Source organism: Ochotona curzoniae, unplaced genomic scaffold (genome assembly GCF_017591425.1).
Source record: "Ochotona curzoniae isolate NIBS_2020 unplaced genomic scaffold, NIBS_Ocur_1.0 contig_1302, whole genome shotgun sequence".
Classification (NCBI taxonomy): domain Eukaryota; kingdom Metazoa; phylum Chordata; class Mammalia; order Lagomorpha; family Ochotonidae; genus Ochotona; species Ochotona curzoniae.
This window is the reverse complement of record NW_024465035.1, coordinates 19,304,934-19,321,278: the sequence shown is the minus strand read 5'-3', so window position 1 is coordinate 19,321,278 and position 16,345 is coordinate 19,304,934. Positions and strand designations below refer to the sequence as shown.

At 50.6% G+C, this 16,345-nt stretch overlaps 1 protein-coding gene across 4 annotated transcripts in view; it reads right to left on the bottom strand.

The window, feature by feature from the left end:
* SCN10A (sodium voltage-gated channel alpha subunit 10) overlaps positions 1-16,345 on the bottom strand; it is a 78,375-nt gene that overhangs the window by 8,821 nt on the left and 53,209 nt on the right. For 3 of the 4 annotated variants that reach the window (XM_040965476.1, XM_040965470.1, XM_040965492.1), the window contains 7 exons: positions 13,739-14,098; positions 12,119-12,547; positions 10,720-10,860; positions 9,084-9,207; positions 8,026-8,180; positions 4,643-4,816; positions 992-1,114 (listed from right to left, as the gene is read on the bottom strand). In XM_040965476.1, coding sequence (XP_040821410.1) covers positions 992-1,114; positions 4,643-4,816; positions 8,026-8,180; positions 9,084-9,207; positions 10,720-10,860; positions 12,119-12,547; positions 13,739-14,098 — 1,506 coding nt within the window. The remainder of the gene's footprint in view (positions 1-991; positions 1,115-4,642; positions 4,817-8,025; positions 8,181-9,083; positions 9,208-10,719; positions 10,861-12,118; positions 12,548-13,738; positions 14,099-16,345) is intronic. The other variant, XM_040965484.1, reaches the window with a different exon arrangement.

Here is a 16,345-nt window from a genome sequence, read left to right as displayed (position 1 = left end):
AATCAGCAGGAGAAATATGTCCATTAGTGTAATGATTCTAGCTCAGGTTCAGATCTTCTCCCACCAAACCTCACCCAGGGCATGTGTTAGCATCTTTCTCAGCACTGAGACTACTGAGGAGTTCATAAGCACACACATACTATTCATTTGTGGTGTGTGTGTGTGTGTGTGTGTGTGTGTGTGTGTGTGTGTGTGTACACGTGTGCATATATGCTTGCACACAGAATCTTCTAGGACCTTGCTTTATACCCTTTGAATACAACAAACACAATGTCGTGTCAAGTACGCCTCTAAATCCATATTCATCAACTTGCTCATTTGTAAGGCAGCCAACACCTGCCTGCAAAACAAAATACAAAATACAAAAATCAAGCTGCCTCAGTCTTTAGCTTCAAATGTTCCTAAAGGTGCAATCAATTTCAAAAGCCCTTTTGTTTTTGCAGCTCTGCCTTGAGTCAAAGGTGGAGGAGCAAAGTGAAATCTCATTTTTTTTGCTCTGGGAGATCCAGCCTGAAGCAGGCAGAGAGAGCCTGAGTAAGCAAAGAGGTAAGGGAAGGGAGGAAACCCATGGGGCCAGCTAAGAGAGTGGGCTCTCAGATGGGTGGTGCTGAGCTGATGAAGTTACTACACTTAAACAAAGCAAACCAGGAAAGATCTAGGGGTCGTGACAGCACAGAGGGGCTGGAGATACTCAAAGTAAGAACAAGAGGCAGAGCTGGGGTGCTTGGAGGGCATGCAAGCGGATCACCTCCCCCGGGGTCAGCAGGGATGAGGCCTGAGATTTGGGGGTGTAATATTTATGGGTGACAAGGGAAGACCTGGAAGGCAACAGTGGAGTTGGGTTGTGCAGTGACACCTGTGTTGGAGCAGCAAGTGAAGCCACAAGGTCCAGCAGCCTTTACCAGTGGGGCCCAGAGCTTGGGGTCAGCAGTGTGCAGAGCCACACAAACGAGTGTGGGCTCCAAAGCTCTGAGAGAGAGAGGGGTCTTACCCGCATGCCTTCAAACCGAGACAGGGCCCGGAGTGGCCGCAGGGCACGCAGTGTCCGGAGAGCCTTGATAGGCGCCATGTCAGAATATTCCAGAATCTTTGCCGTAAGGCTTGTCAGTGATATCTGAGTGTAAGCAGAGAGCACAAGCGGATGTCAGCATAGCCACAGAAAGCCAGGCCCGGGGGCAGGAGGCAGAAGGCAGGAAGTCTAACCTGTCTCTCTGCCCCCTGCTCTGCCTAAGCCATCATGGCTTCCACCTTCTCTGGAACTCCACTGAGAGGTCAGCAAAGGGTCCAGGCCCCACCCTTTGAGGGATGATCTCTTTGGTCACTTATCTGAACTCTTGGGCAGGAAAGACTCAGTCATTCATGCTGTCATCACCTGGTGAGTTTGGGGACCAAGCTCCCCGTGCATTAAGTCTATTCTTTCTTTCCCCTCTAGGGATCCCAACCAGGCCCTAACACCCTTGAGACTGTGACTTTCAGAAACTTGGAGAGTCTTGGAGAGGCTGGGTCCCTTTGGAGAAGCGAACTGAAGTTTACTTTGAGGGACATAAAATTGGTCTCAGTAGTATTTGTTCAAGAAGTGGGATGGAAAGAATCCTGCTCTGACCTGGGTGGGGGTTCCCTTGATCCCTAATTTTTTGTGGGCTTAGGCAGTGTCCTGCTAGTCCATGGACTTTCACTCTTTGTAAAAAAAGGTTGTCAGACTCTGCCTCCAATGCCTTCCCAGCTCTGCATTTCTCAGTAGGAGGGACCAGCACAGGTCTATGGGATCCAGGTTTGGTTGAGACTGGAAATACCAAGACTGAGCCCTCATGGTCTGTCAGTGGTGGGCCAAGGACTGCAGAGGACTCAAACAGGCAGGAGACAATTCTCAGTCAGGCTTGGGACTTATCAAGTGACAGGGGAACACTGTGTATGTAGTCTTAAGCCTGAGGATGGCTGTACATGAATCATGAGCCGAATTCAGACATAGCTTATCCTGGCAGCTAGCTGGAGAGATGCTCACTGGCACTTCAGGAAGTGAGAGCTGTGCCCTGGGGTGTGGAGCCTCAAACAGTGCAAAGGATGAAGATCTGATCTGGAAATGAGCAGCTCCGGACACAAGCTCTCTGGAAAGCCAAGGGAAGGGAGGCAAGGGGCCGGTTTCATGCTATTTCTAGTTCAGTCTCATGGGGTAGCCTGCTCTGTGTGCAGTTGGGCAGACAGGGGCTGGCCCGTCTCCACAAGGCCAACTCAGCCATGTCCGGTGCCACCTCTGCTCACCATCCGACTCACCATTCTCCACTGTGAATCTGATCACGGTCATACACATTCTTCTTCCCAACCTGCACTAGCACTTCGCCCTCAGGACAAGCTCCAGACTTCTTAGCCTGCATAGTATAGCTGGCATTTACTTTCTCATTCATTCTTCACCCATGTTTGATCCAATGTACTGCTCCATGATCACACCTGCATCCATACCTTTGCTCAGGGTCACCCTCCATGGAGGACCTGCCTTCCTTTGTCCATGTTGCACCTCCGTGTTACAATCTATCACCACCTCCTAAGCGAAGCCTTCTTAAACTGCTCCATTGGGAGAAGGCTATGTCTGTGTGTCCCTAAGACACTGAATGTCTCCAGAAGTGACCGTTACACTCTTCCACCACTGTAACATTATTTTTCCCAAGTACCTGATTTGCTGGAAGAGTGAAGTGTAAACTCCTAAACAGAGGGACTATTCCTTCTGTCTTTCCCAGAGCAATTCAGAAGACACTCTCGTTCTGCAGTTTAATATAGTTTTGGAAAATGGAAGAAAATATACAAGCATGTTGTGGTGAACTGAAGGAAGCAAGAAGCAAAGTGGGAATGTTGACTGGGTAGAAGATTACTTAGAGGATGGGTAAGACAGGTAGTTGACTAGAAGGAAGGGAAGAAAGAAATGAAGGAAAGGAAAAAGCATAGAAGCAGGGGAAAATTACTGGATGAGCAGGATGAATGGATGGGGAAGGAGGGATGGCAGGGCAGGTGTGAGAAGGGGGAAACAGAGAATTGGAGAGAAGAGACAAGTGAAAGGAATTAGTGAATGACAGGAAAGGCTTGACAAGATGAATGGATGGATGGGTGGAGCAATGAAAGTGAAGGTGATGAATGAATGCGTAAGTGTGAAAGGAAGAATAAATGGGAGGGCTAAAGGAAGGCTGGAAACATGGAAGAATGAATGGGCAGGAAGATGAATAAATACAATACTTGGATGGAAGTTGCGTGAATGGGTGAGTAGACAGGCAGACGACTGCAGAGTTGGACAAAAGCATGAATTCAAATACAGGAAGACACACATTTCCGTGGATAAATGTGTGGGCAGAAGGGAGGCAGGAAAGGAGAAGGGCACCAGACAGATGGAAGGAGTCAGCTCATGGAAAAGGGCATATGGAGAATGTAGAGATGGAAGCTTGGCAAGAAGGAAGAAGAAAGGTGAATGGCTTGGTAGATGAAAGGAGGGATGTTTGGAAGAAGGATGGGTGTTGGAAGGAAGATTCATCAGGAAGATGGACGGAACAAGTGGGAGAACTGGAAGTAGACTGACATGGCATAGGTGGCTGCCCTAAAGAAGCAAGTGGCAGCCAGAGCATCTCGTCTTCACTTCTCAAATCTTATTTGCTGTGCACAAAGTGATCACCTGTGACTCAGACTGAAGGCCTCCCAGCCGATCCCTGCAGTGCAGTGACTGGCTATGGCTGGAGCAATGGTATCAGCAGAGATGGAAAGGCATGGGCCTGCTGCGGGGACCCCGCCAACAGAGACAGAATGTTCTGTCCTGGACTCTATCCAGCTTTGGAGGTGAGTGTCACATAGAGACACATTTCCTACACCTCTGAAAGCACATGTCTTGCTGCCAGTGGCTGTGGGAGTGGGAGGTGGCAGAGACAGACACAGAACACGCCTGCAGAAGTCCTCAGAGAACCAAGAGGCTCCTTGGGGACTCGAGAGCAGTGGCCCATGGGGAGAAGGGGGAAAAGGGACCAGAGCTGGGGCTGAGGGTGAGGGAATCACACACGTGGGAGGCACGTGGTGAATTCCCGAGTGCAGGGGGCCTGTGGCCACTTGAACTCCTCATCTCCAGAAGGGACCCACTCTCCCTTCCAGCATCCCTGGGGAGGGAGGAGCCTGTGAAATGAACTCTGTGGTCCTTGGCCATGACTGCACCCAGAAATGTCTTGGAGCTTTGACTAGGTACACAAACCTCCCTGCCTCCAAGACCAGTCAGGTCAGAATCTCTGGGAGTTGATGTTCCAGGTGATTCTATGGTACAGCCAGGGCTGAAGGCCAGAGTCAGCAGGTGCGCAGTTGCTTGCAGCTCAGACCTCCCCTGAATCAACAGATCCCCAAGGGCTCACCTGTCATCTTGATTAGGACATGAAAACATGAGCTAGTCTAGTGGCCTTTCTGGATGCAGGCCTAAGAACTGAGGGCTCCCTTGGGGATGCTCAGAGCTGTTTGCCCCTCACCTGTACAGGTGTGCAGGGTTCTTGTCGGACTCCTTACTCAGCACTCGTGGCCTCTCCCTGGCAGGCTGGGTCTCAGCTGAATTTGCATTAGTCATAGCCAGGAGTCAGAGGTAACGCCCCCATCTTCCCAGCTCCCCCCTCCCCCCACCAGGGCCACTCACGGCCACGATGAGGAAGTCCAGCCAGCACCAGGCGTTGGTGAAGTACTTCTTGAAGCCGTACGCCACCCACTTGAGCAGCATCTCCAGCACAAAGACAAAGGTGAATACCCTGTCTGTGTACTCCAGCAGGGCCTGCACTGTGGGCTTCTGGTCCAGGTAACAGTCTTCAAAGGCCTGCAAGGGACGAAGGGTGTAGGATGGCAGGCTGCCCCTGGAGACCCCCGCGGGGAGGGAAGGCTGCAACCAGTGATGCCTACAGCTCTGGGAGTGAGCCCATGGCCAACGTGGAGGGTTCATCCCATTCTCAGTGCTGTGGGAAGTCAGGTTGGGGCAGTGGTTGAGGCACAGTAGTGAGAGATCAAGGGCTGTGATGGCCTCAGAGCTGGGGGTACGGCAGTCCTGTTGGTGTAGGCAAGAAGGGAAAGCTTCCTGGCTGGGTTTTGGGAGTGAGCCATAGGGAACTGCACAGAGCTGTGGTCTAAAAATAAAGGCATCACGTGATGTTTGCAAGTAGTTTACAGGAACGAGGGCAAGAACTGCACCAAGCCCGTGAACGAAAACGTTCTGTTGCACCTGCACTCAGGGAAACTCTTGTCAGATTTAAAGAAGATGCTGTTTTCCCTTCATCAGACTGAGAGAGGAGAACCAAGAGTGGGGGAGGGTCCCCGACACCTGCAGCCCTTCTGTGCTGGCTGCAGCACCGCACCTCTCACCTCGCTCCCAGCTGATGCGCTTGGGGAAGGCAGTAGAAGATGGTGTGAGTGCTTGGGGCCCCTGCCACCCACGTAGCGGACACCGAGGGAGCTCTGGGCTCCAGACTATCTCTCCCTCTCTGCCTTTCAAGGAAAACAAATATTAATCAAGGAAAAGGAGGAGTTGGGAACCTGCCCTGCTGGTGCTGCACTGTGGACAACTGGCGGGAAGGAAGTCATTTCAGTGTCAGGAGCAGGATGCTGGGCTGCCCATCCTGAGACGACACTGCATGCGGTAGCACTCACCCAGATATTACACAATGGTAGTTAGGGCCCTGTGGTGGTTGGGCACCCCTTTGCCCTGGGCTTTGGTTGTCTCTCAGCTCCTTCCCAGGCATGCTCCTCCTCTTCTGCCTTTGCGCTGGGTACCTGGCTGCCAGTCTGCACTGGGGACCAGTGCTTGTCTCCAAGGTGATTATGTAAGTCCATTCTTACTTAAGGACACTCTTACGAAGGACGCTCCAGGCGGGGGACACACAAGCACAGAGATTGGTTGAGCATATCAGGAAACGTTCCTGATTGCAACCCGTTCCGTGGAGTAGTCTGAACATACTTGGGAAAGTAATTTACTGAGAAATGACCAAATGCATGGGTAGGGTTTTGTTGCACTGGCTGGGACTTGGGCAGGTGTAAGACAGGCTCCAGAAGCCATGTCAGGATCTCCCACATGTGTGCAGGAACTCAAGCGCTTGAACCATCCTCCACCATTTTCCCAGCACATTAACAGGGAGCTGGATGGGAAGTGGAGCAGCTGGGACTTGAACCAGGGTCCATATGGGATGCTGGCACTGCAGGGTAGAGTTAACTCACTGTGCCACAGAGTTAGCTTCAGGTCTTATTATTATTTTTTAATTAGTGATATGTGTGAGAGCTGGGAAGGAGGTATACCTAAAGGTTTCAAAGTGAAAGTTTCTTTTGGGTGACAGGAAATGGATGAGTTTTTTTTTTCTTTGCCCTTTGCTTTAATTTCCAAGTTTCCTTTCTTTGTCAAAGCTAGACTTATGTTATTTTTAAAAGCACTCGAGGCAAAAGCAGAAGAAAGACAAAATTTGGTGTATGGCTGTGTGGTGCTGTGGGGATGGAGATGGGGGGGGGTGCTGCAGGATCTGTTCTGGGAGACGAGAGGGGCAGCAGAGGGAGGAGGAGCAAGGGCAGGTGGAGGAGAGAATACGGGAGAGAGAGAAGGACCGGGGAAGACAAGAGCTAGGTAAGATGGGGAGGAAGCCCTCAGGACCACAGCATGGAATTGGCCCGCCAGGAGAGGCAGCAGGTGTCAGGCAGGTGTCATGCAGGCCAAGTGAGCCATCTGAGCCTTGTCCAGAGCAATGGGTGTTTCCTGACCCTGTGATCCCTGGGATGCTGGACGGGTGCTGCCTTGACACCCACCATTCCCCTCCCCCGCTTTGGTGTTATCTACCCCAGCCTTCTTCCCACTTCTCAGTTTGTGTTCCTTGGTGGAAGGAGTTGAGGCCACACCTGGAGTAGCTGTGCTCCTCCCCCACTGAGGACACGGGGGGGCACTGAAGTGAGTGCCCAGATATTTGATATTTGGGAGACCGTATTCAGCAGCATGTGGGTATATATGGATGGTGAGGTGAGTCCCCGTTCAGTGCCCAGTGGGATGAGTACTGAGGCCGGGCAGCGAGCCTAAGCTACGCCGCGGAGGGGGAGTTTCCTTCCTGGCTCCTCCCAGCCTGGCTTTCAGTGTCTCCATCTCCCTCCACTTAACACCCTTTACTCCACCTGTGGCTCACAGCTTGCAGCATCAGCTGTGCTGGAACTCACTGGGGGTGCATATTCTCAGGTCCTGCCATAGATGTTTCTCATCAGAATCTATCTCTTAATAACCTCCACAGGTAAGGATTTGTTTAGAAATGTTCCAAGGGGAGAGAGAGAGAGAGAGAGAGAGAGAGAGAAATAACTACTATTTATTGATTCACTTTCCAAGTGTCTGCAGTACCCAAGGCCAGGCTAGGCTGAAGCTCTGTCAGGGTCTGTCATCTGCGTGGCAGGACTGCAACTCTTGGTGGCATCATCTGTGTATTATCAGGTAGCCAGGGTCAGGGGTGAAGCTGGGACTTGAACTCAGGCACTTCGGACTGGACTGCAGTCTTTCAACAACTGTGCCAAATTGCCTGTGTTCCCAGCACACCCCTCAAGGAGCAACTGCATTTGGGGAGGTACTTTCATGCTGATTTCCTGCAAGCTGTGAAGGAGAAAGGGGAGCCTTTGCAGGTGGGTTAATGAGGCAAGGAAGGGTGGTCTTCTTTGTCTTGTGATTTCAGAGCAGATCAGTGTGTTGGGGTGGGCTGGGGGGAGTCAGAGGGCAGGAAGCCAGGGACTTTGGAGTCAAATGAAGGCAAAGTTTGGTTTTGACACCGAAACGCTGACTGCCCTTGGACAGGCCTCTGGAGGCTCTCGGGTCTTAGTTTCTCCAGCCCTGAAGTCGAAAGCACACACTAACCTGAGATGCCCAGGAGCTGGGGTTAGCAAACTCTGGCATGGGCACCCGGAACACCTGCTGTACTTGGATCCCTCATACTCAGCTGTGGCTCTCCCTCCACAGAGCCTGGGTCCCTGGGTGGTGAAAGACCCTGTTCATGGAGGGCTTTGGGGCAGCCCCTCCCTTACCAGTGCTCCACTGCTGAGCAGGATCATGAAGATGATGAAGGTCTCAAACCAGCTGTGCTCCACGATGCGGTAGCAGGTCTTGCGCATCTGCCAACCCACGGACCAGGGGAACTTGGCAACGTTCACCTTGCAGCAGGGACAGTGGCGAAGGCAGGCTGTAGGGAGAGGTTGCCGATGGCTGGCAGTTCATTCAACAGACACAACCATTTCTGCCACAGCCCCACAAAGAGACTCCTGTACTGGATGACCTATTACTGCCCTTTGGGAAAAATTCCTTCTTAGAATATGGGAGAAGAGGACTTCCTTTCAAGGGGTTCTTCAACCCAGCAGTCCTTCCCATGAAGCATTTCTTTTCTTGTCCTCCCTGGCCATTTCTTCCTCACGGATGACAAGAGCCTCTTTGTTCTACCACTGTCTCCTCAAATCCCAGGATCCCTGACAAGCTGAGGGGCCTATGCCAGACTGATGGGTTGCCATATGGCTGGGATGCAGCCTGAGTTAGGTGGAACCAACAGCGTGGTTTTATTTTTTTTCTATTTCCATTATATATCATGGAGGCTGTAATTCCCTTCAGAGTGTGAACCATTTATTTATTCATGGCACAAATATGCCTGGGGAATGAGATGTACATTGCTATTTTAAATGTTGAGAATGAGGATGGATCGGACACAGGCTCTGCTTCTGGAGAGTTCTACAGGGGATGGCAGGTAAGGATATATTATAGTCCTCGTGTGGGTCCTCTATGTCCAGATCAGGAGCTGTGGGGGTGTTTATGAGGGTGGCTCCCCTTTTCTAGTTCCAAGGGCTGATTTAGCACTCATTGGATGCTTTCTGAGAGCAGCATGGAAGGCTTAGCTTCTATGTGCTGTGTCTGACGTGGTGTGAGAAGCCGGGAGCATTACCAGGCTCCTGTACCTTGCAGCAACTGTGTTTGATGCTGCTGCTCTATGACCAGGAATTGGGCAGCTGGGGCCCTGTTTATTGTTTCCTGTGAACCCAGTGGGGAACCGTGGAGCTGGATTCTGCCCCTAGGAGGGGGCTGTGGCTGCCCCATTTACCTTCTGGGAAGCAATCCTCTGGCTCTTCCAGCTCATCTGCCAGCTCCGGGATCTTCCGCAGAATCTCTTCTGGGTCTGGGCAGTCTACTGTGCTGCCCTCCGAGGGGCTGGTGTCATCCAGTCCCTAGGGGGCAAAAGTCCAAGACAGCAAACTCAGCTCTATGAGTAGTCCTGGGGGGTGTTCTGTATGCTACCTGATCACTGTAGGTTCCACCGTCCGGGAGCCATGAGGTGCAGCAAGAGCAGCAAGGGCTCAGTTCCCACTGCTGCACCTGCTGGACATCCCTCCAGGATGCTAACTCTGTCTGCAGAACCAGGCTCAGCTGTGCACAGTGAGATCTCCGTGCTCTGATGGAGCACCAGCAATGGCCCGAGACGCTGTAATTACACCCACGACGACTCTGGGTTCTTGCTGGACTTGAATATTTAATCAGGGAGCAAGGCTGCCGGGGTGCTACTGCCCTCCTGGCAGTCTAGCCCTGTAATGTCTCCTGACGAATTCAATTAGGAGTTGAAGCTGCTCTCATATTAGTGAAGCTGATAGCTGCACTAATGGAGCCAAATGGTGGGGTGGGTCCCCAGCTGTCACGGCCAGGCCCCTCCCTGCCTGATCAGGGTCAGGGACAAGAACACAAAAACAACAGCAGTGCCCATGAGTTGTGTGCTGAGGGCATGGAGCATGGTGTGCTAGTCAAAAGAGTGCGTGGGCATCCGGGAGGACCTGTAGCACCCCCGTGAAGAGCAGGTCAACCCCCACCCATTGGGGATCTAGTGGCCAGCTCCCTGCTATCACCCTCTCAGCCCACTCTTGGTCCGTCCCTGTTGTCCCATTGTCCCGGGGCACACATCCTGCAGCTGGGGTTCCTGGGTTGAGTGGACGGTGGCTTCCTCACCTTTACCTAGCCCAGGCCTGTCTCAGCAGGCTCAGGCTCAGGTCTCCGTGGGTGTAATGGCAAACCAGATCCCTGAATTTAACCCAGTGGTGTGGCAGTCACTAGCTCTTTATGGACACCCTGTTTCCAACAGCTTGTTGTCTTCAAAGGTTTATGAGCCAGATGACACAGTCCGTTTTTGCCTCTTGCAAGGTCTTCTGCAATCCGACATCTTCCTGCTCTGTGACTTGGAGGCTGCCTGCTCTAGCCCCAGCCTGTCTCAGGGCAGGGAAAAGGACAGGGACCAAAGAGCCCCCCCGGGGGAGACTTCCTCATGTGCCAGCACTTCCAGCTTTGGTCTTGGGGCTTAGAGAAACAGTGAACTTTACCTGTGGGTTCTCTTGTTTTTTTTTTTTTTCTTCCCTGGCTGTCATTAACCTCTGCTCTGGGCTTCAAAGCTGTTCCATGCAACAGGCATTGTTGTTTGGCTTCTTAGATGAAGGGGCTGTGGTTCAAAGAGGCCCCAGAGCTGGCCCAGGGCACCCAGTGGCTGCTTCCCATCCCCACACTGGGCCTACGCACAACTGGGACACTGGTGTGGGAAAGGCTGGCCATGTGCTGCTGCCCCAGAGGCTGAGAGAGACGAGGCATGTGGTTGGGTGTGGTCTAGACCACCCCAAGTAGCCCCCACCTCCCAACCCTCTGTGGCGTGGGGCAGGACTGGCAGGTCTGTTAGACACCCACAGGGATGCTCACCTACCTACCTCTGCAGGGGCCTGAAGAGTTACTTCGTTGTCCCATTTCTCACCCAGGTACAAGGCCAGGTCTGCGGAAGACATTCCAGAGCCAGGACTCCTGGGCGCAGGGGTGTCCTCGCTGTCCCCGGTGTGCTGCAGCTGCTCCTGCTGGGGAGAGAGGGTTCCAGTTGCATATGCTTGCTTGGGCCCGCCCTTGGCAGATCACTTCTGAGTTGGAAGAGCTCTCACACAACATGGATTACTGGAGCCAAGGCCCTGCTGTGAGCAGGTGCCACACAGACATACACCTGTGTGCAGACAAATCTGGGTCCAACCTGCCACTTGGAAGCTGTGTGACCTCAGGCCAACCATGTATCCTTTCTGATCTTCATCTGCAAAATTGAAAGGCAAGATCCACTTCACTATTCTGATGACTACATGCGTCAATGCTCATGACACGCTCTGCAAAGCTGCTTGGATCAGCTGATGCCAGCCGTGCCCAGTGTTCCTTGTCAAGCTGTCAGATTGACAGTGAACTTGGTTGCCTGGAGCACCCCTAAAACCCAAAGCGACTACTGATATTGAGCCAGAGCTCCCGCTTTTTTACTCTGGGAGGGTGGTGCCCTGCCCTCAGCTGCCACCCGGACAAAGGCTTCGGAAATGCCAAGGCTGATAGTAGCAGCTGCTGGAACACAAAAGAAGTGACAGCTGCAGGGGAAGAAGGTTATGGAAGAGCACAGATTCAACCGTCAGCTGTCTGAAGCCACTTACAGAGGCCTGTAAGTCCCTAGGGGCTCCCCCTGCGGTGTGCAAAAGTGTATGCTCTGTGTTACTTAGGAAAGAGGTAGTGAGGGCTTGTCAACTTGCTTAAGGCAATGAAGAGCAGTGCAAAGTACTGTGAAATGTGTCTGACTGAGAGGCTTCCATATGCCTTCAGCTCTGGGGAACACGTGTCGTTTCCCCACGGCATCGCTGGTTGGGAAAAGCTAGCTGTGTGAGTCACGTTATAATCAGGACCTTGCTCCGGAGCAACATCCTGTTCTTGGAGGAATCTCATCAGCTTGTCACGCACACAGTCTGGGCTGGCCAGAGCCAACAGGGCAGCCACAGCTGTGCGAAGGATGGGTCCCATGCACTGCAATGATAGAGCACAGTGACCAGGGGCTCCTTTGCTGCCCTGCTTCCTTGGGGCCCATCTGGGGCAATTTTGCTCCTCTCTCTCTCATACTCCATGCAAATGCCACCTACTCTGGGGAGCATGGCATGGTTTAAGCCCCTCATTGGATCTGGGAGTCCTGCAGCCTAGCCGTGCCAGTCTGGATGTGGGAAGGCCTCAGCAACATGATATTTCCCTTCTGCTCAGAGTCCCAAAGCTCAGGTCCCTCCCCTTTCTCATGTTGGCTGGCCCCTTGGAGAGAGTTCTCACCTGCCCTCTGGGGATGCCGTCCTGTGGCGCACTCTGAGACTCCCGTTCTCCATCATCCTCCAAGTCATCCAGGTCAGATTCACCCTCTGCGATGGGTGCAGAGACCCACACAAGAGAACCGCTGACTAAGTCATCGTTGGGGCCTCTGGGAGCGGACAGCCCTCCAGGACCAGCCTTGGCAGCAGTGCAATTCCCAGATATGGAGTTGGATAGTGGCAGTTTCACAGGCAGCTGTGGCTGGGCCTTGGGTCGGGGGAGCAGGCAATGCCTCCTGAGGAATCTGTGGAGCCACTGCCTGGCACGCCGGCCAAACACCTGGATGCGGGCCAGGGCCACCTGTAGGTTGTTCACCTCACCATCTTCCTCTGGGGCTGTGAGGTTGTCGGCACTGAAGGAATTCAGCAGCAAGGCGATGAATAAGTTGAGCACCTGGTGGGAAGGAGTGGAGGGAACATGGAGCCTTAACGAGCTGGGCCCCGGCACGGCCATGTCTGCAGCTCGACAGCAGGATGGTCACAGTCCGGACCTCTCCATGCCTACTCTCCCTGCCATCACAGAAGCTTGCTTTGGAGAGTCTTGGGGATGCCACAAGGCATATGGACAAGATTTGGAGCACGCTGTCCATTCTAGAGCAGTGCTTCCTGCAGAACCAAGGGTGACATCCCAGGGGAGCCTGCACAGGTTGGTTCTGGGGTCACTCCCATGTGCTTATGCCTTGGAAAGACTTTGAAGAGTCTGTACCTGTAGTTGCCTCCTTTCTCTTAGCCTAGTATTTTCCTATCTGTAAGATTCTTAAAGGACATTAAATTGACTCCCAGGGTTCCCAGAAGGCCAGGCCTCTCACCAGGCAGCTGGGCAGTAGGCCAGGGCATCCCCAGCTAGAGCAAGTGGATGTAAATGAGGCCTCAGAATGGGTGTCGGAACCGACTGGCATGAAAGTCTCTAGAGGAGGCGTCCCCAGACCTGGGAGTGGACACCTTTGTCATTAGTATTCCCTAGGTGTTGTGAATGATGTTGCCCCTTGCTTTTTTCCTGGGTATCATGTCTGGCCTCCCGTCCTCCCTGGGACCAGTGTGGCAGCTCTTACTCCTCCAAATGCGGTGTGCTCCAGGTTTCCCAGATTGAGGAAGAAGAGCTTCCTCCAAGTCCCTGTCGTGACCCCTATACCACCGGGCAATTTGTGAGCTGTCTCTTATAATTTAATTCTTCCAGGCAGCCTAGGAGTGAACTTCTTTTCTTTCTTTTATATATATATATATAATATAAATATATAATTATATTTATCTAATTTATTTATTAAATTATATAATATTATATTATATAATATAAATATATATATAAATATATATATATTTCCCCCAAAAAGGGTTAGAGCTTGGACAGATTAAGCTTCTTGCCCTGGGTCATCCCATTTGTGAACAGTGACTTGGAGATTCACACTAGAGCTTTCCCTGTCAGCTGTGTCCAGCTGCCTCCCAAAGCTACGTCTCGTCATAGGTGTGTGTGCATGTGTGAGTGTATTTTGAGTAGTGTGAAGGTTTTGCAGTCAGTGGGGTGTAATGGGGGCCCCATTACACAGGTCAAAGTTTGCCGGAACCACCCAGAAGATCCCCCACTTACCACCAGGTTTCCCAGCACCATCACCATCAAGAAGAGGACGAGGCATACGGACTCCTGGCCGACCTGCATGCAGTTCCACATGTTCTCGATCCACTCGCCACACAGGATCCGAAAGATGACGAGGAAGGAGTGGAAGAAGTCATGCATGTGCCAGCGAGGCAGCTTCTCACCAGAGTCAGAGATGTTCCTCCAGTTTTTGATGTAGCTTTCTCCCAGGAGCTGTTTGCCAACCAGGGCAAAGATGAAGACGATGATGACCAGGATGACAGTGAGGTTCCCCAGCGCCCCCACCGAGTTCCCGATGATCTTGATGAGTGTGTTGAGGGTTGGCCAGGACTTGGCCAGCTTGAAGACCCGCAGCTGCAGGGAACCAGAGACCGCATCAGGTGCTGGCATCTGTGGTCATTGGCAGAAAGCAGAGGTCTGGGGAAAGCACAGGGTGCACACGTTTCATAAACTCCTTTGGAGGAGTGTCAGACCACATTTGACACAGTTAAGGAGGAATTTGATGCACTGAAGATAAATCAAAGGAAGTTGTTTGTAATGCAGCCCAGAGAAATGTAAAATGGTAGAGATCAAAATGGTGTAAGAGATGTGAAGGCATGAGCGAGACAGCAGCCTGAAGGAAAAGAATGGAGGCTGTATGTGTTGAGAAAATACCTGAGAACTCGCAGGAACTGAAGACAAACACAGACCTATAGATTAAGGAAATCAATGTAGTCTAAGCATTAGAAATAAAAAGAAATCCATGCCTAGACACGTTATAGTGCAATTGTAAAACACTGGGGACAAAGAGAAGGTTTTGGAAGAACCCAGAGAAAAGTCAACAACAGTGAAATGAAAAATCTGGTGGCTCATCGACAGCAGTGGAGATGAAATCATTATCTATGAGCTTATACCCGTAATGAATACCTCTCAAAGACAAAATAAAAGCAAAGGACAGATTCCAGATAAACAAAGGTGAGAGAGTTTATTGCACTTCCTTCAAGAAACTCTAAAGGAGATATCTCAGGTGATGGAGAATGAGCCCAGAAGGAAGGTGCTACACACAAGCAGGTATGAAGAGCAAGCAAGTGCTAAGCATCAGAATGAATCCCAACGATCGTACTCAACAGTGATGCTGCATGGGTGTATGAAAGAGCTCCCAAATAGTGGGGACATCTTACTGAGTTTTGGCTGATGGGTGCAAAAGTAATGTACATTGGTTTTTAGATGGAATCAGAAAACCTCTGTGTTTCTCCTTTTCTTCCATGGTCACTACAGAGGAATCCACTGAATACCATGCCATCACAAGATGAGATCATCCTAAATATCTGAGCCATCACACGGAGGGGACGCTCCCAGGAAAGCATCCTGTTGGATGTTCTGGGAGATAGAGACCTCTACCATTCTTAACTCAAAGATTGGGATTGGCGATTGGAGGATTGTTGCAGTTGGTTGCATTTATCTTGACTGATGTGAAAATTAGCAAAAAGAGGCATTGCCCCTTGGAAAACATTGGCTTAGTGATCATGTGCTGGACAAAAAGGAAACTGACATGACAGGCTTGGAATGGGTCACTCCGAAGGGTTTGTCAAATCTTAATATTGTGTGTCAGTTGCAATTGAGAGTTTGTCACAATATTACAAGAAAGAAATGATTCCAGGAAAGATTTGACTGTTTTGTAAGAAATGTAAGGAACCAGAACATAGAAACCTTGAAAATTTGGGGAAGTGGAGTGCATCCTGATCGCAGATAGTAAGGAATGAATTAGACCTCTACTTGTTGAACACCACTTAGCTTTTCTTTCTTTCTTCCTTTTTTTCCCAGACTTTTAACGTATCAATTAATTGCATATGTCTGCACAGAAAAATTGAAAGTATACTTTAGAAGAAATTTACTGCAGAAAAACATGTAAATGTTTGCTATAGTTAACATACAATGTACTATGACATTCAAATTTGACTTACAAAATTTTTCTACTGTTTCAAATCAAATACGGCAAATAACAAAAATAAACTTACATTATGAAATTGGTTACCTTTTCTCCCTGAATTTATGTGAATATGCTGAAGATAACTTGAGTTTTCAATATTGGTTATACTGACAAACTGTTATAAATTATGCTAATCTCACACCTGTTATATATCTGGAGCCTTACGTAAAAAAGTGGCTCTTATACATATTCCTGTTTCAAAGCAGCATTTTAAAGATAGAAAATACAAATGGAGGTATATTTGAGCCATTTGGCAAAAATGCCTTGGCTTGTAATAGGACAACCGTATTTAATTTGCCAAAGAAACAAATATATTATTTCTGCTTAGCAAAGTTGATGTGCATATATGGTAATTCTCCTGACACTCCTTCTCAGTTTATCTCATCCGCCCCTTCTCCAGTCCTAACCTCAGGTGGGGAAGAAACTGACCCAAGCCACCTTGCACTCTCTGAGTTTGCATATTTACTTTTGTAAGGCCGGAGATGGCCTGCAGTGTCTGTAAGCTATTCCCACCCAAGCCAAATTGTACAAGAAATGAACAGATAAGCATCAAACCGTACCAGTTCGCAACAATAAAAACTGCCACGTAATTACTCCAGTGGCATATTACCAAGGCTGTCACCTACATAGTT